Source organism: Ixodes scapularis, unplaced genomic scaffold (genome assembly GCF_016920785.2).
Source record: "Ixodes scapularis isolate PalLabHiFi unplaced genomic scaffold, ASM1692078v2 PGA_scaffold6__148_contigs__length_123643588, whole genome shotgun sequence".
Taxonomy (NCBI): Eukaryota; Metazoa; Arthropoda; class Arachnida; order Ixodida; family Ixodidae; genus Ixodes; species Ixodes scapularis.
The window spans coordinates 117,256,524-117,282,085 of record NW_024609881.1 but is presented as its reverse complement, the minus strand read 5'-3'; the positions used below and the strand labels follow the sequence as shown (position 1 = coordinate 117,282,085).

General features: G+C 45.5%; 2 protein-coding genes across 3 annotated transcripts; one reads left to right on the top strand and one right to left on the bottom strand.

The window, feature by feature from the left end:
* The first annotated feature begins 57 nt into the window (after positions 1-57).
* On the top strand, positions 58-8,169 carry LOC8033425. Its single transcript, XM_029969752.4, has 9 exons — positions 58-213; positions 307-366; positions 453-2,450; positions 3,298-3,438; positions 4,023-4,183; positions 4,954-5,199; positions 6,372-6,465; positions 7,153-7,286; positions 7,912-8,169. Exons 1-9 carry the CDS (start codon positions 154-156, stop codon positions 8,117-8,119), a joined length of 3,102 nt encoding a protein of 1,033 aa, XP_029825612.2. The 5' UTR covers positions 58-153; the 3' UTR covers positions 8,120-8,169.
* Positions 8,170-9,760: 1,591 nt separating this feature from the next.
* LOC8033426 (phosphoribosyl pyrophosphate synthase-associated protein 2) lies at positions 9,761-25,359 on the bottom strand. Of its 2 annotated transcripts, XM_029969753.2 has the most exons (12): positions 25,290-25,359; positions 25,145-25,233; positions 24,230-24,282; positions 22,309-22,332; positions 19,323-19,389; positions 18,231-18,403; positions 17,793-17,908; positions 17,362-17,449; positions 15,867-15,989; positions 14,739-14,809; positions 12,876-13,022; positions 9,761-11,961 (listed from the first exon to the last, which is right to left on the bottom strand). In XM_029969753.2, exons 2-12 carry the CDS (start codon positions 25,222-25,224, stop codon positions 11,803-11,805), a joined length of 1,101 nt encoding a protein of 366 aa, XP_029825613.1. In that variant the 5' UTR covers positions 25,225-25,233; positions 25,290-25,359; the 3' UTR covers positions 9,761-11,802. The 2 variants fall into 2 exon arrangements, with proteins under 2 accessions (XP_029825613.1, XP_040358025.1); XM_040502091.1 differs by lacking the exon at positions 22,309-22,332.
* Positions 25,360-25,562: the final 203 nt, after the last annotated feature.

Below are 25,562 nucleotides of genomic sequence, written 5' to 3'. Positions count from 1 at the left end.
TATATTAAAATCTGTGGTTTTACGGCTTTAGCAGACACGGCAGCAGATGGCAGTAGTAGGCGTAATGGCGGCGCGCACCATTTGATTGCGTGTTTCAGGCGATGTTGTGTCAAATGTCGCCGTTTATGCCCGGTTTGTCTTCGGCGTCTTTGTATGACAACTAACGGATCTTTCCGAGACTTCGTTATGGCATCGGAAGCCAAGCAATCGGAGGTAAGTGCTCTTGTTTCGGGCTTTCTACGCCTGACGACCCCTTGACAGGCGCGCGACCTGTCTGATCCGTGTCCCGTTTTTACGCGTCTGCAGATTCTCAAAAAGCTCGAACAGATCCGTAAGGATATCGCAAGGAAAGAGCGTAAGCTACAGGTGAGGACTCTCTCAAAGATCTCTCACTTTGCGGGGCTTTGATCGCGTTGTTGTTTAATTTCACTTTCTGTCTTTGTGGCCAACAGAAACTCAAGCGCCTTTCGTCTCACCGAAGTAGCGTGAGCAGCAAACCGAGCGACGAATCACATTCGAGCGTCGCAGACGACACGTCGCCTGTGCTGCAAGAAGTCGCCACACTCTCGCAGCGCGAGATCTGCGAGGCCTCCGGCTCCAGAACCGAAACCGTGGTGACGATATCATCGGCAACATCAGGCGCCAATGGCCCCGTTGAAAATACGAGAAACGGTGAACCCCGGTTGCCGAGGCACCACGAAGATTCCTCCACATCGGAAGCGACACATCTATCGGATAGTAAACTAACCTCCTCCACCAACACTCCGGACTGTGAACCGAACCCCGTACTGCCAAAAACGACACTTTCACCCAAACCGGCTAGTCGGGATGCTTCTCGAGCAAGCTCGCGCGACGTGGCAAGACCGGAGCAACAGAGCGAGATTGAGAGGATTGGTCGTCTGCTATACAGCGATTCGCTGACAGACTCCGACAGAGCTACTCGAGAACGACTCGTCGACGCGACAGATCAAGCTTTGACGGATGCTTCCAAAGTCCGGTCCCCGTTAAAGAAAAAGAAGCGACGGAGCGCGGGGCTGGATAGCACACCTTGTGTGAGCGCCACTGGCGAATACAACTTGAGGAAACGGAAGTCCCTTCAAAGCCCTGCCTTTGTTGCGACAAAGGAATCTAGGATGATATTGAATGCGTTCAGCAAGCTCGTACAGAAGGCGTCTACTTTTCCAGTCTTGCCCTTTGAATCGTGTCAGGCCGAGCTCCTTTCTCCGATGTTCGAGCGGAAGAGCTCCTCTGGCGACGAAGCCGATGCTAGCAGCCAATCTCCGGTGGCGGCAGCACCAAAAGTAGACCTCGGTTGTAGGGTACGGCGTCGACGGCGGAGGAGTTCGATGAAAGTCAGATCGGCATCACCATCAACAGAGGATCAAGAAGCGTGCTCTCGACAATTTAATGCCGATCTGCGGGTTTCTCCGCGTCAGAGTTTCAAGGTCGAAGTCGTAGAGTGCAAGGCGGGTCAGGGCAACCCTGCTTCGAGGTCACTTCGGCGGTTGCAGGATGTGACTATGTCAGGCATAGCAGACGACAGATCGGTGGCTGAAAATGCGTGTAGAAAGCTAGGCGGTGGCTGCAGCCGGTCTGCCAATAGCATAAGCACTGTCACTGCTGTCAACGCAGAGCCAATCTTGCTGTCGAGTTCAAATCCAAGCCTAGTCGAGGTGAAGAAGGAAGTTGTAACTTGCGCCGAAGGTCATGGCCCCACACCTGCAGCTCAGAGCGACAGTGACAAGACAGACTCATCCCTTCCGATCGCTACAGATCAGTTTGTTCCACCGTTACTCCACGGCTCAAAATGCATCGTGAAGACGGAATGTGTCGGCAAAAAGGCTGCTTTGACATTGCCGGTCATAACACCGGCGCTAGAGGACCAAGTTGAGCGTTGTCCCCGTTTCGCGGATGGCGTCGTGGAAAATCACGCCAACTGGATTTTCGCTGATTTCCGGAACTCGTGCAAACCCAAAGCTACGAGACTCGAGAAACAATGTGTTGATGCTCAGCCAAGTGTTTTGGGGCGTAGAGAAAGTTTCAACGCAAGTGATCCATTTGTTCCGAGCTACAGCAAACTTGAGTCCGATGACCAGTTGAAAGAACTCGTCAACAGCGTCGTCCAGTGTTTAGATGTGGAGGACGGTTCGCAAGACGGCTTTGGAAGGACATCCGTCAGCGGAGGCGGCAGATGTTCGGAAGGCGACAGCGGCGCAGAGGAAGAGAGAGTATTGTCTGCCGCTGAAGCTTTGGCGAGGTTAACAGACGAAGCGAGGGAGGCGGACGACACAGAAGACGACGTGAACGGCGCGGAAGAGCTCGTGTCGATGCGAGAGTCAGACGAAGAGAACGGATGTGAAAGCTTCTGTTCCACGGATTGCCATACACCCTGCAGCCCGAGGGGAGTCATCGGGGATCAGAACCCACTCATGTTCTTCTGCACGCTCAAGGTAATCGTGCACTTGCCTTTGCAGGTCATCCTAAAGTCTCATTCATACATTTGGGTTTGAGAGTGATCGCTTTGCACCCGCTTGAGACTGCTTACGATGAGGGAACAGACTTAAAGCTCCTCGATAAAATTCACACTTTGCGTTGTCTTAAGAACCAACAACCATCGTTGTGCGAACTTGCGAGACATAACGAGCGAGTGCTCCGCCGCCATTGACTTCCAGGGTTCACTCGTTTCAGTGCTGCGCCGCCATTAGCTTCCAAGGGCTGTGCAAGGCATTTGACGCTATTCGTGAAACAGACACATCAAGAGGCTTTAAACAAACTGGTTCACTGGTGCTATATATCAGGTAGCCCTGGAACAGATCTGTGTAAAACCAGACAAACGTTTTGCAGTATTTGAGGGGTCAAATATATGCGCTGTCTATAAGAAATGGTCGTTCAAAACATTGTCAGGATTATTTTGAGCTCACGACGAAAGAATGATGTGCCAAAAAACATCTAGAGTCTTCCAGGACTACCAGATAGGTGGTGTTAGGGTGTCCTCTCATTGTGAGCGGTAACATACTGTCATGGCACAGTCAATCACATTCAAACGGAAATGTCTTTCATATTTCCCTCATGCATTTTCTTGTGACAGATGTTCTCTTTATGTACGATACGAGGCGGACGCCTTGCATACACGTAAAGACAGAATTTCTAATTCATGTAAACTGTCAAGTGGACAGCACCACTCTCCCAAGAAGAGCGGTGCACTGGGCACGCTAGCTTGCCGAAAGGACGCATTTCATTGACTCTAACAATTCTTGCAGACCCGGTTCAATCTTTTCGCCCTTATTTTTTCGGCAGTGTCCTTTGGAGGAGCCTGTGACGGACGTCTGCTTTCTGGATGGCAACCCCCGTGTCCTGGTTGCCGTGCAAGCCCATGCCATCTACATGTGGCACTTTGCCGGTGTGTGGCATCCAAGCCTTGCAGTGACCAGCTTGCAGGTATGGCTACGAACGTCGTCCGAAGCGGAAAACAGCTTGGAATTCGCGTGTCACTGTTGCCGAAAAAATAAAGTAGCATTCCTCCTCCACCCCTTGGCAGTTAAAGTTGTTCCGTACATCTGTGTTTGACTACGATCGCTTTCAGCAGCTTTTGTCTAGATAACACAGTGGTGTCACCCAGGGCCGTACCCAGAAAAAAATTTCGGGGGGGGTTTTCGAGGACAACGGCGGCCATTTTGTCTTATTTTCGCCTATGAATCATGTGCATCGGTGGCATATAATGGAGAGTTATAGCAAACCGAAGAACCGGTCCCGGTTTGGTACCCGGTAGCCGACCGGTGCCACTGCGCGTGCGCAGAGGTGGAGATTAAAATCGGCTGGCTGCAAGTGCACCGACCAGGGCCGTACCCAGAAAAAAATTTCGGGGGGGGGTCAGAACCCCCTATCCCCCCCCCTGGTTACGGCCCTGGTGTCACCCATCGGGTGTTCCCAGAACACTCCTGATCTGTGTACTGCCGCAAGACCTACGGTTTGGTACAGAACGTCCCGCGCGAAATCAAATTTTGTCCGTGCAACTGTTTCAGTACAAGATAGAAGACCAGCACTGCTTCCTGCGGTACGAGGGATCCTCGTTTCTGGTCTACCTCAACTCCGGAGCTCCGTCACAGCTGGTCTGCGTCCAGTGGGATCTCGACGCCTGCCAGAGTTCGCAGCTGATGCTGACCTGTGGCAGCGAGTATTGCACGTGCGTCGTCGCATTTCCTACTTTCCCGGGCCGCTCGTCTCATAATGTTCGGTTCTTGTAAAGCTTGTCGGGCTAAAACTCGTACGGGCCGTAGCATCGCCGCAGTGGACTGCAGTCCAAAGCTAAAGTTATAAATAATACCGCTTACATCGAGGGAACTCCTATAGGTTTTGCTCGCAGTATACGACTGGAATTCGCTAGGTTACGCTTGTATGGTCACTGAAAGATTGAGAACGGCAGGCCGTGTCTTTCGAATGCCCAGCCTCCAGCACATTCTCCATGCCTTCCACCCACAATGTAAGAAAGGACGATAGGCGAAGACACTCTGCCGCGAGGGCGACCAAAGAATGTTTGCTCCTACTCTCGCATCCAGGACTCTGCGATGTAGGTGGTGCTTTACTGGGGGTCCCCTTCGTATTCTCAGGAAATGGCGCCGGGAATGCTATTGGAAGCTGCCGTAGGTGCAATTCGGTCGCAAGATATAGCATTTTTTCAACTCTCTTGAAGTGTTCCATTCTGCAACCAGAAGAAAACATCACCGATGGAGATATGGGTGCAAATTCAGTGTTGAAGAGTGCGTGCGCGCCTACTATCAAGCGCTCCCTTACCGACGGGGAAGGGCCTTTGGCTTCCGAGAGGGTCCCGCAACGCTTGTTTGCCATAAACACCGTGCCCGCGACGACTTTTTCTTCCTTCGCGTCTTGGGTCTCTGGTGGTTCTGCTTCCTCATTTTTCCCCTACACCTTCCTTTGCGCGGCTTGTTTCAGCAGGGATCCAAAAGGACGCCTGCGGATCTACCTCCTGACGAAGCTGAGCGACGACTGCGTCGCGACGGCATCACGGACCAGCAGCGGTACCTCTCGGATACGTGTTCACCGGCTGCGGTACGTCTGCGGCGAAGTCGGAGACGAAACCGAAGTCGTCGGCTGGACGTCCGGCACCCTTCACACTCTCGTCGGCGTCGACGCACTTCCCAGCGCGCTGCTGGGAAACCAGGGCAACGTTTTCTACGTCTGGTGAGTTACGTGTGCTCACCTTTATCATACTTTTAACGCAGAATGTGCCATGTGGCTGGCACCTAGCCACTTCTGCTAGTGTGCTTCGCTAACGGGAGCGCGCCACACGAGTGCTGATTCGGCGTTCGGCTGAAACTCCTGCCCTCGCCGATCGCCGTCATTTCGGAGGAAAGCTTGACGGAACACTACGGAAAGTGTCACGAGATGTGTAACACATACTTCGGAGGACAATCTGTACAAAAGGACGCATAATCAACAACATGTAGGGCAGGGTGTAAGATAGACAGGTGGGGAAACGAGAGCCAAATGAGCGACCAAATTGTGTCCCCCTCGGTTTTCTCTTTTTCTGTGGCGCCATCTATGTGGAGCACCGCGAACTCTCTCGCCGGGTGGGCGACCGGTGGCGACCAGTTAAACTGACGGAGATAATTTCTCGTGCATTTTCGATGGAAGACTGTCGTGCTCTCTGTTTATTTTGCGCACTCTCCCATAGAGTTCCATGCAAATCCGATTCGAATTTTTTTCCTCTCGCCGCAGCGCCATCTGTCGCAAATCGAGGGTACCTGCAAGCAGACGAGTACACAATCCGGTCACGGCGCTGCGGTAGGCTTCTATGGGCCGTTTCCCCACCTGTCTATCTTACACCCTGATGTAGGGTGATCCCCTGTTAACTGAAACTCTGCCGTTTCGGAATATCGGTTAAGTCGAAAGACTTTCTTGTCATGCGACAAACCCCCATGGGCACAGTGAATATACTTATTGCTCGTCTTGGAAATATTTTCAGGACGGACATCAGGTGTATCAAAATCTTGTCGACAAAAATTTCACGAAAGAAAAACCGGGCATGGCACAGCAAACAATGAACTGATGGCCCAAGCATCGGTTGACAAAGGAACAGCAATCCTAGAACAAACACAAAAAAACAAGGTTCCGCATCATTGCGTGCAACATGCAAAAAAAAAAAAAAAAAAAACATGTTGTTGTCTCAAGGACGTTTGTCGTCTTTGATCTGTGACGGCATGTTGACCCTATAAAGGTGTCCCTTTGCTTCTGTGAAGTTCCATTAATAGTTTTCATGTGCAGTTGCCGGTTATGGCGCACTTTAGGTACCAAGTGAAACGTCTGATATGCTACCTTCTGCCAATGTGATGTATTTTTCTTTGGCCATTTAGGGACTACGAAGAAAAGGTTCTTGTGAAGAAGATGATTCTCGAGCCAAACTACTTCACCGACCTGCACCACATTTGCTGGGCTTCCTCAGACTCTGTGAGTGTTGCTTTTATGGTTCTCCCAAATTTGCCTGGACATATGTTTCGAGTGGGACACGCTGGAACACTCGAGTTAGCTTTATGGGCATGCTCGTAATTTACGTTTGACGCAGTTGTTTTGGTCATACGACGTCGTTAGCGAGACTGTGATCGCGCGATGATGTCGACGAGACAGCGGTAATGTGACAAAAGGATGGTCACGATACAAACCCCGTGACCATGTCGCATCGAGCGGCACAACACCATAAAGCCACGTGATGCGAAATCCCGCGACACTACGTCGCGCCGACCGTCGTACGTATTCTGCATGCAACAAGCTCAGAATAGGCGACACATTCAGCACAGCTCAAACTACGTTGCAGGTTCTCTCTCCCCACTTATCTGTAGAATAGTTTGTTTTTTTATTCCCCTACATAATTTGTTTACAAGATGATGACGTTTTCTGATTTCATTTTGCGACCACGCTTGGAAGGTTCTTTACTCGAAATTCCAACCGGTTGTGAGATGATGAGAAACGACATTGAAACCTCATTACTACTAAGGGGGTAAAGAACTAGTAATCATCACTAGTTCTCCATCATGTAAATAGAGGAAATGGATATGATAGGAGATAGCAATGGACCTGTATTCGGTTTTATTAGAGGATGTAAAACATTCTACATTTGTTTTGTTTTTTTTTGTCAAGGGGCTCTTGTTCCTGTTGATGCGCACGACTGATGAAGAAGCTTGTCATTTGCTCGTCGCCAACCCCTTCACCTGCAAATCCCAGCTTGTCAACTCCTACGCATGGCGTCGCGGCTCCAACCCAGCAATACAAAGGCAAGTCCCAGCACGACTGGCCACTTTTCGGTATTTTGCAGCAGTAGCACAAAAATAGCGCGTTCCCGTACTGAAGCATTAAAAAAATCGTTGTTGTAGCCATCAAATGTTGCAACCGTGCAGAATTTGTGCTGGCTGCACGGACGTGCACGCGTGCGCTGCAGCAAAGCCGTGTTCTGGGGGGTTGCCCCGCAAGGCAGCAGCACAGCGGTGCACTGCTGTACTGTGGGAAAGCGGGTACAAGCGCAGCAGAAATATATTGAAATAGAAATACTTCAGACGATTGTCTTTCGAAGTGACTCATCTTTGTTGAGAGTAAGCCATTAAATATGCCATTTGATCTTGCAACAACAGAACTGGTGAAATTTCTTGAATAGTTGTCCTTTGAAAGCCACTATTTTTAAAGCCTTTATGGGCGACATTTCGCAGATTTCTTTTTATTTAGAGCAAGCCATCATATGTGCCATTTGATCTCGCCAACAGCATAACTGCTGAATCTTTTAACTTGGAGGGGCACGAATTTCGTTCCCCAATTTTGGATTTGTTTTTGGCTGTTTAGGTTTTTAAGATATACTTGAACATCAAACCAGCTACTAACACACTTTTGCATTTCCTTTTACCACAGCAGACATCAGCAGCCTCAGATTCAAGGCCACTACATGACATGCATCAGCCCAGATTTGGGAATCCGGATATGGAACTTGCTCGGCGGAAATCCGGTAGCCGAAATGCGATCCAAGAAAGCGTCGTCTGTCGCAGTGGCAGACTTCTCCAAACATTGTGTGGTCGCCGTGGGAATGAAGCATGGAACCGTGCTAGTGTTTACCTCTTAGCACGTTCCGGGAAAAAAAATGTGTACAATTAAGGACTTTGTGCATTTTTATACTTTGTTTGTTTTTGTGTGTACGTGTTCAAATTAAAGGCGGTTTTAGTCCATAACACTTTTTACTGCAAAAGAAAGTGTGATGCAAAAACATTTAGTTCCTTGATATTTGAGTCAACTTTGCAATGCATATCATTGGGCTTTGAACAACAAGAATTTTATCCTACTTTTTTTGTTAATTACTTTGTACATCTGGGTTTGTATTTCCGACCATTTAAAAATCTGCATATAAAATATTAGGGTCATGCAAATATTTAACAAGTTTCGAATAACATGTTATTCTATGTTTGCTTCGAGGTGAACTGCGGGATCAATATTTTTCAAAGTGTTGATTGCGGTGGGTTAGTCCCGTTGGGGATGCTTCTTACCGAGCACGGGTGTGCTGCGGAAAAGCAACACCCACAGGTCATGCTTCTGCGGGTGCTGCTTTCCTGCAGTGCTCTGGTGCTCGGTAAGAAGCGTGCGCAACGGAGCTAACCCACCGCAATCAACCCTTTTGAAAAATATGAATATCAGTCAGATGCTCTGGAGGAAAACACACTTTCAAAGCGGGCCGGTGCAAGCACGTGCCTGGTGTATTTAAGGAAAGACACTACTCAGGAAAGCAAACATTTTAACTGTCAGTCTTATATAAAATTTGCAGGGCATATTCATAGCTAGGAAGGAGGATGACATACAAAGTTTATGTTTATAAGTTAATCCTTCGAAGAATTATGTAGAAGTACATCAAATAATCACTACAGAGTGCGACACTGTTAGTGCGACCAAGCGATTTCCGGTTTTTCCAGTTTTTCTCTTTGAAACGAAGGGATGTCATCCAAGTTATTGTTACGTAAAGAGGACATTTTGTTCTATTAAGCGATAAAATTTCATGCTCGCTAATACTATTTAGAAGTAAAATGCGAAAATGCGCCAATGTCGTGTTCGCACTAACAGTGTCGCGATGTGTACCCCCAAGGAAAATAATTGTTTAGAAGCAGTGATGATAATAGCCAGTTCTTTTGGTAGAATGTACAGTATAACACCCACGTCATGCAGCTATCAAAAGAAATTGCATAAATTATCCCATTTTTTAATCAAACAAATCTGTGAAGAAAAAGATTTTTGCATGCATTGGGTTGAAGATAATGCAGCTTTTTATAACAAAAGGCCATGAAAATGCAGAAAGTAAGCTCACAGCTGCATTTCTCACAAAATGTCAGTACAGAAACTTCAGAAACTAACTGCATGTATCAGTTTGTTATCAAAGGATAGTTTTTTTAATCGACATTTGATGCCAAAAAGTCCAACTTGAATGTGTTTGAAAGTTCAGAAAGCTTCACTTTAGATGGTGCCAGCATGTCTAATTTTTTTCAGATAGCAAGAAATTTTACATATCTCCTCGATTAGGTATAGCTGGGCATCTTGCTTAAATTAAGCATGGCACAGTGGCGAATGGCTCGGAAAAACTATTCAATATTCTATTCGAAAATATTCTGCCAAAATCACTTTGCTTCGAACTCAAAATCCACTGTTTGCACATAACTGTAAAATATCAATGTCAAGCTACCAATTCTTAATGAATACATACATGTTGAAGTACAAAATTGTATGCTGTGTACAAAGTTGTTTTATTGAGTTACAGTAATAAAGTTGTTTAGTTACAGTGTCAACACAAATATTTTCTTAATAAATGACTTTTTTTGGGTATGGATAGGAAGAAATGTAGCTGCAATAGCTGAAATGAATATTTTATAATAATACAAGAAACTGAGGTACTCAGGAATAGACTGAAAACAAATCACTGACAAGTTCATTTCACACCTTGTATACAAAATATGGCTTTACCAAAACAAAAACTGCCGCACTAAAATTGCAGCTTAATGAAAGTAACAAATATCTAAACTAGCCAGCAGATATATATCAACAGAAGACTGCCTTTTACAAAAGCCATTATTTCTTTGAAGTGCACCAACATACACGCAGCTTCCTTTTATTTCCTCCCATTGCACGTGTGCCACGTCTGAAAGCGCGTGCAGAATACAAACTTAACGAAAACTTCCGAAATGACTGACTAGTCGCAGTACGTCATAGAGAAGTTTGCCTGGTCATTTGGGAGCGCCCCTGGGGCGCTTGACCGCTCAACCGAACCTGCCAGTAAACTTGGGAATACAATCGACGTTGCCAGAACTTAATGCATTTCAAATCTCATGCTTTGACCTAAGTAAAAAAGGCAATTATGCATACTTTCATAAAAAAGAATAAGATGGCACTTCAAAGAGAACGATAAAAAAATGTTAAAACGACAAAAAAAAAAACTTTTTTGCTATTTAAACATTAGCTTCAGAAGTTCCCAGAAAAAAAAAAATGTAACTAAAGAAATGTTATGGCAGTAAAACAATAAACCCAAAACATACTGGGCGCAAGTATATGGAACAAGCAGCCACCTTGGGACGTGTAAGCATTATTAAAAATGGTTGGAGATCTTGTAGAAGGGTGCAATTAAATTCTTAATACACGTTGCTCATGCCTTTTAAGTTGTACAAGTTAAGCTGACTCAAACATTGCCAGAATCACTCAGAAGTGACGCCAGTAAAAAGCCAAAACCGACTCTGACTCGTTCAGAAACCTACCCTGACTTAGCTAACAATCGCTTATGCAACCCAACTTTAGAAACTTATTATCCAACTCCACAGTCAGTTTCTGAGCAGAAAATATGCCCTCATAACAATACCGGTACAATGACATAATTCTATTAACTTCTGGGCTTGTATAATGGCTTTGAGAATGCGAAGATTGTTGCCAATAACTCCATAAACAGCATCTTCCAGCTCCAAGCTTCTCAAAGTATGGCCATTACAAACCCAAAAACAACTCAATAAAAAAAATCACAATAAACAAAAAAGACTCGAAACGAACGCCAGACTTGATTCTGACTGCATTTAAACGGAGCATCTACCGAAAGCTGGGCTTTCCAGAACAGTGAAAATGCACCCATAAAAATATGTTCCAAGTGTAGGAGTAAGTGGCTCATTACTCTCTCCAGTGCAATGCACTAAATTGACTTGTTACTCCCTCACGCAACAAAGATGTTTTCTCTACCCCTTTATCTGTGCTCAAAGGGAGAATACGCCTCTTTCATTTGTTGGAATTGGATCATTACTCTCATGCACAGCAGAGTAAATTCACTCTCTACTCCCTTACGCAACAGAGTAAACGGGACCGATAATCCTTCGTGCAGCAGAGTAAATCGGCTCCTACTCTCTTGCACAAGAGTAAATTAGCATGTCGCTCCATCGTGCAACAGAGTAAACTGCTTTGTTACTCCCTTACACAGACAAGCAATTTTTTGGTTGTTTGTGTCAATCAGAATGACCAATTTTTTTCCCCAGCCTTTTATCTGTGCTTAAATTAAGGGAGCATACACCTACCCTGCACTGCACTGTCAAAGTGGGACACTGTGAAAAAAAGAACTACCAAAGTAAAAATGATCTTTTTGTTCACTCAAACGAACTGAAGTGAACTTTTCCGATCACATTGGCATATGTGAAGCGCGAGCTTAGCGAATAACTCCCCTAAATTGCATCTCAGTCTGTTTCGGGGTGAAATCCCGTCGGGCGTGCCCTCTCGGTTGACGGAAGGACGTATAAAGAATCAGTCCTCCAGGGTGACGTTCCTGAAGAGGTACGACATGGACTCTTTGTTGTGAATGCGCCGGATGGCCTCGGACAGCAGGACGCTGATGTCCACCGTCTTGATCTTGTGGCACTGCATCTTCTGCACCTCGTGCGGCACCGTGTTGGTGACCACCACCTGCGAGCGTCGCCGGCGCCAGCCCGTTAGTTGCCGCGAGACGTACTTGCTCTTTAACATCCTTCCACCATGCCCTGGCTCATTAAGATTCGTTGCCTTCCACCATGCTTCGGCTGCATGTGCACGCTTAAGGCTCATGAGGCACTGAAGCATTGTCGAAGGTAAGAAGCTCTCGCTGGAGGTGGGACAAATTGCTGCCGTTTTCACACTGTCAGTGACTAAAGTTCTTGCACGTAAAGGCGCCATGAAACAATCTTTTTTATGTTTGTCTATAATAGTACCATAAATGCACATTACACAGCAGTGCACATAGCATAGCTATGCACATTACGCAGTGCTGCAAGTGACGACTGCACGTTACATAGATATGAGCATTGCACAGTGCTACATGTGACACAGTGATGCACATTACACGGTTCATAGTCATGCACACAACACCAAGTTGTAGGTGACAACAAAGTGCATTATGCAGCATTGCACATTACATAGTCATGCATGTTGTACAGTGCTGCATGTGACAATGATGCACATTACACACTGCTACACATGCATAGTTATAGTCATGCACACAACAGAGCTACAAGTGGACGATGTGCATTATGCGGTGCTGCACATTTCAGTCATCGTTGCACAGGGTGCATGTAACACAATGATGTATGTCATATTGACACACATTACCTGGAGATGTGTATCACACAGCAGCATGCACTGTCTAGCAGTAAATATACTGCCCAACAATGCACATCCTACAGCCACGCACGTTGCAGATAAGCATGCATTACAGCAATGCCGTTGCAAAGATGTGAAACAAACAATGAGCACATTACACAGCGACACACACTGCAGAGATGTGCGTTACTGATGCACATATTATGCATCGGATAACATAGTGAGCTATGCTACACGATCCATACCTCGTCGATGGCGGAGTTCTCGATGAGCTGCGGTGCATCGCTGGACAGCAGCCCGTGGGTGGCCAGCACATAGATCTTGTAAGCTCCCCTCTCCTTGAGGACCTCAGCCGCCGCCACAAATGAGTGGACATCGTCCACCATGTCGTCCTGCGACGCGGACGCCAAACGACCACGAGCCCGTCAATAAAGAACGCAGCAAACCCGGTTGGTTTTGTCTAGTATAGACCATTCTACTAGGGCGAGAGGAGAGAAAGAAATGACCCTGCACATTTAGGCAGTTCTGGTCGCAGAGCCCAGCGAAAGCGGTCAGACGATAAAAACGGGGCGTGCCCTTTCCCACTTTTACCTCGTCTATTCTCTCTCTCTGGGCTGCACCGTTTTGCTCGCTGCAGTCGACCAAAACGGTGCAGCCCAGAGAGCCCTTAGTGGGATGGTCTATAGTCACTGGCAGAATATGAAAGGCGGGGCGTGTCTTTCGGACGCTAGGCCTCCGGGAAAACTTCCGCGTCTCCAACTGTGCTTTGGCTATGCGCGCGCGAGCTCCGGATGCATGAGACGCCGACGCGTTGTCAAAAGTAGGAAGCTCGTGCTTGAGGCGGGTGTACGAAAGTACAGGTGTCGTCGTAAGAGAACAAATAATGCGTACTGGCAGCTACTACGGTGTAAACAACAAAAGAAGGGTGGAAGTGTGAGCAAACTGATCAATTTCAAACATAACCGAAACCCGAGACCAAGGAACTGAGAAATACATAAAAAGGACACGCATGCACCATCTTTATCAAACAGAGACATAGTAAGAGGAAGGTTTTTAGGGTCAAAACTCCTCCCCCCCCCCCTTCTTCACAAACAACTCCCCCTTCAAGAAAAAAAAAAAAAAATTCCATTGCTATTGAGAAGCATGTCAAAGACAGCGTGTGCATCCCTTTTAACTGCCTTCTTTCTCGGTTCTTTGGTCTAAGGTCTTGCCAATCCACACAAACGCATGAGATATTTTGCTCAATAATCTAACCGAAACACACAATTTATATTTGTATACACATACACACACATTAAAAAAAATATACATGACATTAAACAAACTGCTTTACGAAAAGAATTTCACTCCTCATACTACTCCAAATAAAAAAAAATAAAAAAAGAGTGCTGAAGGAATTTGAAAGGCAAGCCTCAAGAGCACGAAAAACATTACCGAAAGACAGCCGTGTACCCCAAAAAATCAGTTGTAGCTTCTCATCCACCCTTACTTGGAATCACCGATCGATCGGCATGATCAGCCGTTCGATCATTCAACCGCCAGCACGTCAACCCACACAGCTGGATCAGTCGCTAAGAAGACTTCCAGTTTACCCTTCTCCAGGCATGTAAACAATATTCGAGACTTTTCGCAACTTCATTGGTATTACAATACCGAGGGTACTGAAATAAATAAAAATGGGGCCGAGTTTGTGCGCTGCTTCGCTGCAGATTACGTCAAAATGTGACGGCGTCACTTAACTGCCACGAGGGCTATTATTACGCTAGCCCAATGTTGCCCTCTTCCTTCCACCCTCCCTGTGGTACGTCGAGCATGGTCATATTCAACAAGTCACTCCTTCCTCTTGTGAGGCATTCTGAAGACTGCATCCAGTGAGCGCCTGGTCCCACAACCCACACATGTGTGCGATAAAAAGAAGAGGATAAGAGATAAAATCGTTTCGTTTTACAGTCCAGAATTTTCTGGGGGGGTGCTCTCTAAAATAACTTAGATACACCTGCCTGGAGGCCGTGCCTCTACCAACACGACGTTTTCACGGCGCAGATGCTCCAGCTTAAGTCTGCAACTTCTGGAAGTTAAACGAGATGTGTAGTGAAGAAGCCACTCACCACCATGATGGCAATCCGCCCACCGACGTCTCCGACGACGTAGATCGGGGGCTTCTCCTTGGCGGCGGGCACTAGACAAACCCAACGAAAAGACGGTGAGGAGAGGTAATCGGCGTGGCGTCGTTTGTTACGCAGCTCGCTCCCTCGTGCGCACATTGAAGAAACGACAGACAAACAGACGGCAAACAAGATCGAAGGCTAAGCTTACATCGTTCCCAATAGAAGCTGCGGTCCGCCCGACATTGAAAACGAGATGGCAGAGAAGGCTAACATGGAGCTCCTAACCTCGAAGAGCGAAAAATTGATTTCTTAGTAAGTCACAGCTTATAGGTAACACGAAACGATAGGTGACAAACTACAATTCTGGAAGCAATAAACATGATCTTAAAAAATTATACAAATTCAAAGTCACATATACATGACTATTTTAAAAAGCTTTTGCTGTTTTCCTGAACACAATATTTTTCACAACGCAACGTTTCAATCAAAGCATCGTGGGGATTGGGACCTGCATCAGAACAATTCCTTCTCGTTCAATACAGAACCAAGACTCCCGAAGAATCTGTACACTATAAAAATCTAATCCACAATAACCATAATTACTTTTGATTATCGGTAAAATAATTATGACATAAAATATTTCGTAGGAAAGCATTAAAAATTATAGGAATTGCTATATTGCCCCCCGACTGCTTGTAAAATAAGCTGACATACTTTCTGCTATATAATCATTGGATTGTGGCACAAAGTATGGCAGAAAAGCAAAGAAAAACGCTTGCAACAAAGTCGTGACTTCCACAAAAAGCATGACACCGGATCACGTGTTGGTGCTTAGGATGCAAAATTACACATTTTCATCAAGTTTATGGAGCGCACCGATTGGACTATTACGACGGCGCCACAGCCACATTTTTGACACCAAAGTCCAATCGGTGCGCTCCGTGAAGTTCCGTCTCCAGCTTTGCGTTTGACGAGGCTAGAGCCCCGAGATCTTTACTTAAATCCAAGGTTTTACCGATCAAGCAACGAGCCACACGATGAGCCACGTCGCAATCCGTAGTCGACTCGCACGCGGCATTGTGCCGCGGCCAAGAGCCGAGCCGAGACGAGGCGGCAAAGTGGGCCCACCTGGCATGATGTCCAGGCCGGCGTCCATCGTTCTGGACGACGACAGAACCGTGGGCGGCGAGTATCGTCCGTCCACCATGTCCGACTCGGACTCCTTCTGCTCCCCGTGAATCACGGCAATGCCTGGTTTCGTGAAACCGAAAAAAAAACGAAGGACCGAAGTGACGACAGAGCGGAAACACGGTGTACCGTACAACGAGTACCGCATACCCAGTCCCATACTCGCGTGGTAACCGCACATAAAAATATGGGTGAAACGGGTACCTAGGATCAAAACTGCCCAACTCTCGATTGCAAAGCTGTCCCGTCTACTGCCTATCTCTGTCCTTGCTTACTGCGCGCCGTATCACCGATTTGTAACCGCAAAGCGGTTACCTCAGGTCTAGATGGGCCGTGCGAAACGGCAGTACACGTTTCTACAGCATCACAGGCACTCAACGGTATTTTTATAAGCACCATTACCGTGAACTCCGTAACTGACATTTAACGATTATTTGCCCACCTCGTGGAAGTGAGGCACGAGCACGATTTGCCGTAATAGAGCTTTTTCGAAAAGTGTGCGCCACCAATACCCGTTGCAAGTTTAGGATGGCGGGACGAAGCTCCCTGCTTGCCACGATTGTCGACGTAGCCCTCCCCGCTTGCATCCTTTCCAGCGTTCGCTCTGCTAAAGTGGAAAGGGTGAAGGGCTTCGTGGGATTAGCTTGTCCCGCTTTTCTTGACTCGCATCAGACTAAGGTAGCTGCTGCACTGAACACTGACGAGCGCTTCAACAACGTTCCATGAGGATTCGGGTTCAATCGCAGGTTCGGTGTCCAAACTAGAAACTAAAACATTTGCATTAAGGAAGTTCCCTATCTCTTAATTGGGTAGTCAATTTTTTTTACATCTGACGGCACATATGAAGCGATGAAAACGTTTTATATTGAGGTGGCACTTTTTGGTGCACATAATTTTTGTTTCTTTCGGCGACTTCAGTTTCGGCGTGCTTCTTTGTAATTACAGAATGGCAAATCTCGTGCTTCACGGCGGAAACCAAGATCTAGAAATGACTAAGGAAATCGGTATTTGACGACTGCGAAAGTGAAGAAGTTACAGTTCTGAATAAACAGAGGCCGAGTAAGGCCGCTGAAAAGAGTGACCTCGGGGTGCGAAGTCAAGGTGTGACTGTGCAAAACCGTGCCTCAATAAGTACAATAGGAGAAATTTGCCTAGGTTGGAGGCACGCAGACATCAATTAACTTTTTGATTACAAAAAGGTGTGTCTTTGATAAATATTCTTTACAAAGCACGCTGCAATATTCTCTACAAAGCACGCTGCAAAGTTAACAGAAACCAAAATTTGCATTCGGCATGCGGGAAAAAAAGGAACCCTGCATTCGAGAGTTAGCAACCAGATAATTGCGAAAGGGCTTGAACATTCCGCAGTAATGAAACTTGAACGTGCATTGGCCGATCTACAGCCGATCAACTGCCATTTCTGCCGGGCACTCACCGAGCCGCAGCCGTTCGGCGTACGAGGTTGCCTTGTTTGCGGTCGAGGGGTTGCGGGCCACGATGACTGCGTTGCGGTAGTCTGGAATCTGGACAGTACCCAGCAAAGAAAGGAGTGTGAGGCTTACTAAAGTTCATAAGCCTACTCAGATAAGCGGTAATGTTGCATCAAAACAAGAAATAATGAAGAATTGTAAACTGTAAAAAGAGACATAATGCATTTTTCCATTCATTCGTTCATTCATGATTAAGAAAGAAGATTAAAGAGTCTGAAGAGAATAGAAGTCTTTCAAATGGATGTGTGTCCCACAGCCTATTCTCTCGTATTAAGCGGCTGAAATGCGGTCAGTCCCACTCAAACGCAGATGTACGAATCGGCTTTTGACCTCGCCGAAAACGCACACCATGTTAAAAGGATGGAAAGCCACTCACGCATTCGGTGATATACTGCAACAGGAACGGTGAGGCGCGCAGGTTGTCCACGGGAATGTCGAAGAACCCCTGCACCTCTTTCTGGTGCAGGTCCATCGTGATCATGTGGGTCAGGCCTGGATTGAAAATGGCGTGGAGTAGGCACAATGAAAAAAGTGTCAGCGGGTTACTTCCCAAAAAGTTTGTCGAGATAAGTTTCTTGCAGACATCGCTTGACAAGAAACTGCGCAGCTAAGCATTAATCCTGCAGGAAACTTTCAGATACGCTTGAATACACTGGGAGAAGTTTGCTAGCAATTTTCCTAGCTTTGTCAACGATTCCCTCCAACGTTTCTTCACGTTCCGTACTGGCAGGCACACGGATAACTTTAGTCTGACGCAGTGGTGTAGTAAGGCCTGGTCTTCTAGGTGGTACCGGTTGGAGGCGGTGCAACGCACCAGCCTTGCAGAGCATCTGGGCGAGCAGCTTGGAGACAATGCAGCCGCGCTTGCGCATCTTGCTCTGCTTCCCGTAGGGCAGGTACGGGATCACCCCGACAATCTTGCGGGCACACGACGTCTTGCAGCAGTACGCCATGATGAGGAGCTCCATGATGCTGTTATTCACGTCCCTGGCGGAGACCACCAAAGAAGCACTCTCAACCTCGACCGTCGCGAGTGGGAAATACCTGCCATTCAAAATCTCGGAAATTTTCGTTGATAGTCGTCGGTATGGCATGTTGTTTCAATCTTTGCGCCCACAAACTATTTTAATACAGGCGTTAGGGAAGAGAAAAGAAAAAAAAAATCTCTCCAAGTAGCAAATTAGTCTTTACAAACCTATTTTTCGTAATTGCTTGATACCATTATAGGTAAGATAGTATGATTTAAGCTATTTATTGTGCAACCATGCCACTGCAAGTTGTCAGGGAAAACATTATACCACTACAAGAAGGTACCCTTCGAACATAGATTAAATTAGCCTAAACAATGCAGGTATTTCTTCAAAATCCCCAAGCCAGCGTGGGGGCGCCTAGAATGGGAGAGCGTTCGACTAAAGATGGTCACGTGGTTTGTGGGCACCATGGTGTGACTAACTTGAGCTGGGTTGCCGGTCGCCAGACAAAAATGATCAACGTTCGTAAATTGATTATAGCAATTACTAGAGCTAAAATTGTGAAACTTGGTGCATATACTAAGTAACCTATGAGCATTTGATTTCAAGAGCAATTTACCTTTCGTGTCCTAACCCCTTTAAAAAAAACATGCTACACCCAAGTCGTTTCTATCTACAAGTTTGTGCACTCGGCACTGATGAAATAAAGCGGTGCAGGCATTTACAGACATTGTAACGGATAACACATGTGCTAGGAAGTGTTTGGCAAACTGTCGTGCATCCATAGATGGCCTAGGTCTGCTAAAATAGTGCTTAAACTGGGAGAACACCTCGCTTAGGAGCAGGGATGATAGAGGAAATTTGGGAACTTGAAGAGTACGGTACTCTGGGGTCCCATGATAGAGACGGACGTGCAGAGTAACACAGGGACTCACTTGGATCCCGTCTGGATGATGTAGACGTCGCGGCTGCGAACGGACTCTCCAATGTCGACGAGCGTCTCTGCGGAAGCACGACGCAATGTGAAACTTCGGACACCTTACGCTGGAGTCGCTTACACACACACACAAGCACGCACACACACACACACACACACCGGGCATCACTCTTTACAATATCGACACAACAGAGGCGACGACAAAGCGGTGGCATCGACTTTTGCTTGGCAGACATCAAAGAGGAAGAGTTCTTTGTTAGCATAGAAGAGGCATATAAAAAGCATCTAGAAAAAGGATTGAAAGAAAACTGCAAGCTAGCTAGAGTCGATACAATGCAACTAAACCTTGAGACGTCAATATTTAGAGGAAAAAAAGCGATATGGAAGATTTAATTCAATCTCTAGTTTTCTCAATTCTCGCGTTTGAGTTGCGCATGAAAAACAAGTTTCAGGAGATGCATGGTAAAGCATGGGAGGTGAACAAACATGGTCTAGCTGTTACAAATTCTGGCTCTAATCAGTTATTTGCCTCGTACGAAACAACAGCCTGCTTAAATAAAATCACTTTATCTGGAAAAATTACGATTAAGTTTCTAAATTGCCGTTGCCCTCGCCAGTGCCAAGAAAATAAAATAAAGGTACCATAAAAGACTTCTCCGAAGTGCTTTGGTATGGAATGTCAACATGATGAAAACAGCTCAAACGACGAAGACGAAGGGAAGAAAGATACACGACAGGATGTAGCTGTACTCGCAACTAAAGTTTTATAAGTGAAGAAGATATAAAGAAAGAAAGAAAGAGAGCATTTTTATTCATTGGGGCAACTGTTGGGGGCCACTTGGCAACACATTGCAGTAGGTGCAAGTGTGTGCCAGATTTCGGTAAAGTTGCTGTCCTGGTCAAATACAAGAAAAAAACAAGGAGATTATAGAAGCATTTTTTATTTCCAGTTTGGGGGACCTATGCATCAGCGTTCCATCAGTGGCTCTATAAGATAAAGAGGTTTGCTTTTTGCAAGCTAATATGAATAGCATTGTTTGACGTGTTTCAGCTCCGAAGCTAGTGTGGTGCTTGACAGATGAGTAGGTAATTGCTGATATTATCTGTTTTGGCTATGTTTTCTTTATATCTTCTTCACTAATAAAACTTTAGTTGCAAGTACAGCTTCGTCCTGTCCCGCGTATGTTTCTTCCCTTCGTCTTCGTCAAGTGAGCGATTTTCATCGTATATAATGTTTACCAACTCACCCAATTCGCTACCTTAGTATGGAATGTCAAAGCATATTAGCATAATGCAAGGACAAACTTAAGAAATTAATTCTTTGATTGGTAGACCGCAATTATGTTGCTTGTGAAAGATTAACAGTACAAGCAATGGCTGCGTAGCAGGTATCTTTCGTTAGCCGAACCTCAATTACAAAGGATGCAACTTCCCCGGTAACTGCTCATAAAATAAAGGTAATGACTAGAATAGTTACATGCATTTCGGGAAAACTGGATGTGGAACTAGACATGCAACACAGCAGTACCCAGGCAGGACCATGCACAAGAGTGAAACAGACAACCAAAGCAACTTGCAAAAACAATGTGAAACTATCTAATCTAAAGGAAAACAGAATGAATGACACACAACAAAAAAAGAGCATGCGCATGCAAGTACTGGAACCTGTGCAAAATCGACAGGAGGGGAAGCAGGCATGTTGTTAATTTACCAAGTAATTTATCGGCCTAAACAAGAAAATTCCATTTTGAGGGAAAAAAATATAAAATGGTATCTGGGCCTTTGAGAAAATCAGGCAGCATGTTCATGGTTCATTCACAGTTCAACCGCAGATAAAATGAGAAATGTTCAGCATCTTCAATGCCCTCGAAGACGGCCAAGGAAGGGTAAGAAGCTGTTCAGTTGGTAAGCTACGCCAAGGATAATGCGCCTTATAAGAGCATGACGACGAACACTACTGCCTTTAATCTAAAAGAAATTAGAAAAAAAAAACTAGTGCAAATGACGCCAATAATGAAAGTCCTGGAGTTCTTGTAATGTTCAGCACTGCCGTCGACCGCCTGTCAATTTTACACTCTACACGCCCATTTTTGTCGAACTGCCTCTAGCGATGTGCCACACTGTTTTCACATATATATTAATTGCACAGCTAACATCTTGCATAACAGACGAGGAATTGAAACATCTCTGCAAAGTTTGTACAAGTAGATTATCTGGAAATGTGTGTCACCTAACTTTCTGGTCCCCACTTCTTTTCACCCATCCTCAAAGTGAACTAAAAATCGAGCATACGGGAGGTACCTCTTGTTTCCCCTTGATCACGCTGCCTTTCTTCCTCCCCTAAATCACTTCTCCCTTCTCACAAACCCTCTGCCTTCTTTTCCACTCAGTCTCCTCCTCGCCACATTTCGACCTCACTCCCCAGCCTCCCCATTTCCCTTTCCCCGTCTGCCACATTGGCCTCTTCCTCATAACTCTCTACCCTCTCCCACCACTCTCAGCTCGTCTCCCTCCCCTCCCCAATGCCAACGGGAACCATTGTTCCCACCAGCCACACAGGTCCATTTCCCTGGAAGGCCACATAAAATGTAAAGGTCTAAACTTTCATTTTCTCCTCCATTTACTTTTAAAACTTTAGGGGAATATAGGGGACAAATTTAGGGAACTAACTTTCTGCGAATGTAGGGAACAAGCTTTTGGAGAACCTAGGGAGCAAACTTGTGGGAAATCTAGGGAACATCGAAGACTGACTTCCACACCCGTAAAGTGGAAAAACCACAACCCGATTCCAAACGAAGCGACGGGCGCATTAAAGCGTGTTTAATGTTCAAAAACTGGATTGGGTGACCATTTCTAACACCTGGTGGCGTCTGGCGGTTCTCTAGGCCCGCTCTTATCTGAGAGTTGGCAACACTGCGAGTGGCAGTTCAGACTGTCGGGCACCCCACGCCTACGAAGCAGAACAACACTCTGCCCGGGCTTACCAACACAGCTGGTGTAATCGCCAACTGCAAAAACAAAGAAAGCAATGTGGGAAGAAGAACGGGGAAAGGGGGAGGAGGCGGGAAGTGTGTAAAAGGCCGGTCCAGCATGGAACTTTCCGCAGGCGTCTTGCCCAAAACTTGGACCTTCTCGGAATGGGGGGGCTTTAGCCCAGATCACTCCCACAGAAAATATTTCATAAATGTATGATTTTTTCTGGTAGTTGATTTGTAACAACGTACTGCTATGATGAAAAACATTTAATGACTGTCTTCTCAACCAACAGAAGACATTCTGTAGAAAGCACAAGTTTTCTTAAAACTGAGCCATCAGTTTTTTTTCCCATGGACTTGCACCATTAAGGGCTCAACTACGGGAGAAAAACATAGGTAAAAGAGACGGGCGACAAGCAGACGGTACCTTAATGTCACAATGTTTCATCAGTCCTTAGTGGGATAAAAAAAACCAAAAAAAAAAACCCAAATGACATGAACAGATTAACCCTAGCATTACGACTATTAGACTGCTCTCTAAATTCACTAACTTCTGCAAGTCGAGTGGTGCAACATTGTATAAATGCAGCTGCACTTGAAAAACTAATTTTACCTAACTAGCCTGAATTTGTTTTTCCTCCATTACTCACTGTGAAACCCCGTAATGACAAACAGCAAGTTGTATTGCCATATATTTACAGAAACATGACATACAATTTACGTGGAAAATTTTATAAACGAGTTCTAAAGATTGGTGTTCTCGCATTGAACTGGACTGGGCCTTTAAAAGGAAATAGAAATCAGATGCACTGCCTGGTGGCCATGCACAACGTGTCGTTCGAAAAAGCATGGCTCAGCGAAAAAAAACTTAGCTTGCTCATGCTTCATCCAGGTGCAATTTGATTCCATTAAACCCACAAAATATGGAGCAATCAAAATGTTTTGCATTCTAAGCTAACAAGCTCATTCGACATGCTGTCACAACTAACGCATTCACAAATGAATAACGAGAATGACTGCAAGCTCTGGTAGTTAACGTGCAAAATTGCAAACATAGGTACTGCATGTTGTCCATGTTTGCAGTTTCAAGAGAACCTACTGAAGGGTTCTAATTAGCAGTTAATAACTAGTCTACCAATTAGCAGTGTCTCACTAGATGCCCATTTTGCTAATCATATTGATGGACAAAGAGCATGCTGGTGCAGGTCAACCGAAGAGAGAATAAACATGCAAGACATGTTTATGTGGGCGTGGTTGTGTTAACCATGTTGAATAAACCTGAGACTGGGGCAGAAATGAACATACAAGTCTCAGGAACAGAAACAGGACGACGTCTTAAACTCAGCTGAGTTTGAGACGTCGTCCTGTCCCAGTCTCAGGCTTATTCAACATGGTTAACATTCACCAGCTCGCCTGCACCTTTACTATATTATTTGTGGTTGTGTTGTCCTTGTCTTGCATGTTTATCCTTTTTTTTTATCTTGCTAATCGTCCAAATTATTATATTCCATTGACCTTTAGGTCAAACAAACGTAAGCCAATGCATAATGTACTGGAGCGCTACACATTATATGCATAGGGTTCTTCATTTTGGGGTCATAGACCTCTCGGGCTATCTCAGGCAGTGTGGCTTACAGTAACCAAAACAATTTTAATCTTGAACGTCCACTTGTCAATATGTCTGGTACTCCCTTTCCGGGAATATGCTGGTAGAAAGCTCAGCCTTTTGACAAACAGATTACACAAATGCTTGGGATATAATCCTAGCAATGTATAATGAACATAAGTCAGTCCCATAATTTAAGTGAAGGTATAGAGAGGGGGTCTGCAAGTCAATGCAATTAGCACGCAAACACTCGGTGAAGCGTGTACTGAGTGCACTTACACTGATTAGTGTAAGCTGAATGCTTGAAAACAATTAAAGACTAACCTCTGTTTGCAGCGTGAACGACAGTGCAGTTGCCAACCCGAATACCGAGACGGCTGCAAAAGCAATACAGAAAAATTGAGAATGTTTAGTTTTCAAGCAAAGGTTAGTAGTTTGGATATGGTAAGCTAGAAGCCCACCATATCCATACCCTTCTAGCCCACCAATTTGGATAGACAAAAATAGTATCGAGCCGATAGCCAACAATTCTATTTTATCTAAAAAAGTGGAGAGAAAAAAAATCTGAGTTCAAACAAGTTTCTATAACTAGGCATTGCAGTCTCCATTATTTATTGCAAGGGCAACAATAAATGCATATGCCAAATATTATTTCGGAGGGTTAGTAGAAAAATATAGCTATTTAAAGTTCAGTCCCAGTAAACTTTCATATCAACTCATTCACTGGTTAGGCTCATTTTTAAGAAAATATGGGACCAAAAAGCTTCAGACAACTAAACGAAGGAGAGCAAACGCCCCGAGTAACATCGCTTTTATAACCACCGATTTATTTATGCCGAATCCCGACGAAAAATAAACGCCAAAGACTCGAAGGAACATCAATGAAGAGATTCAAGTAAACAGTATTCATTAATTGCCGGTAATAATACCGCCAAAATAATAATAAAAGAAAGCTAGACAGTCGCGCGGGTCTAGAGATAATAAAGTCGACGGACATCGCCAGACAACGTTTATCTCTTGGAGGAGCTCACACAGCGCTGCTGTGTCTTATCATCAAAATCCTACTTGACCTTCGCAAATTTGAAGTTTCCAAGCTTTTTAAACGCGGTGTGACCACGACAAACTTCGCAACAAATCCTCAAATTAAACTCAAACACCTTTCTTCTGCGGGCAAGCAAAAATCAAGCGCAAAGTTCACGAAAGAACTCGTGCCTGAAGCAGAAACGTTCCCGGACTTACTCTGCGATTTTCTGCGCGAGGTCCACGTGAGAATTCCCGGCAAGCAGGACGATGTCCGTGGCAGGATCCATTTTCGCCATGGTGTTTGGCTGGCGGAGGAAATTCGTCGCTAAAAATTTATGAAAAACAGTAAATCTGCACGCACTGTTAATAACCAAGAGGGCGATGTACGCAGACGACTTCACTGACTGGAAAATGGCCGCAAAACGATGCTGGCGCCGCGTCGCGTCGCTTGTTTAAAACAAAGGCATTTCGGGCATTCCAAACCACGCCAGTCAGTAGCAAGGCGCTTCTTTTTTATGTTTGTGGATTGTTAAAACTTTAAAAACTTTTAGCGATTTTTTGTAAAACGTAACAATGTTATATCAGCATTTTAGTACCACGTGATCATAGCTACACAGGTAGATTCGGGCAGTTT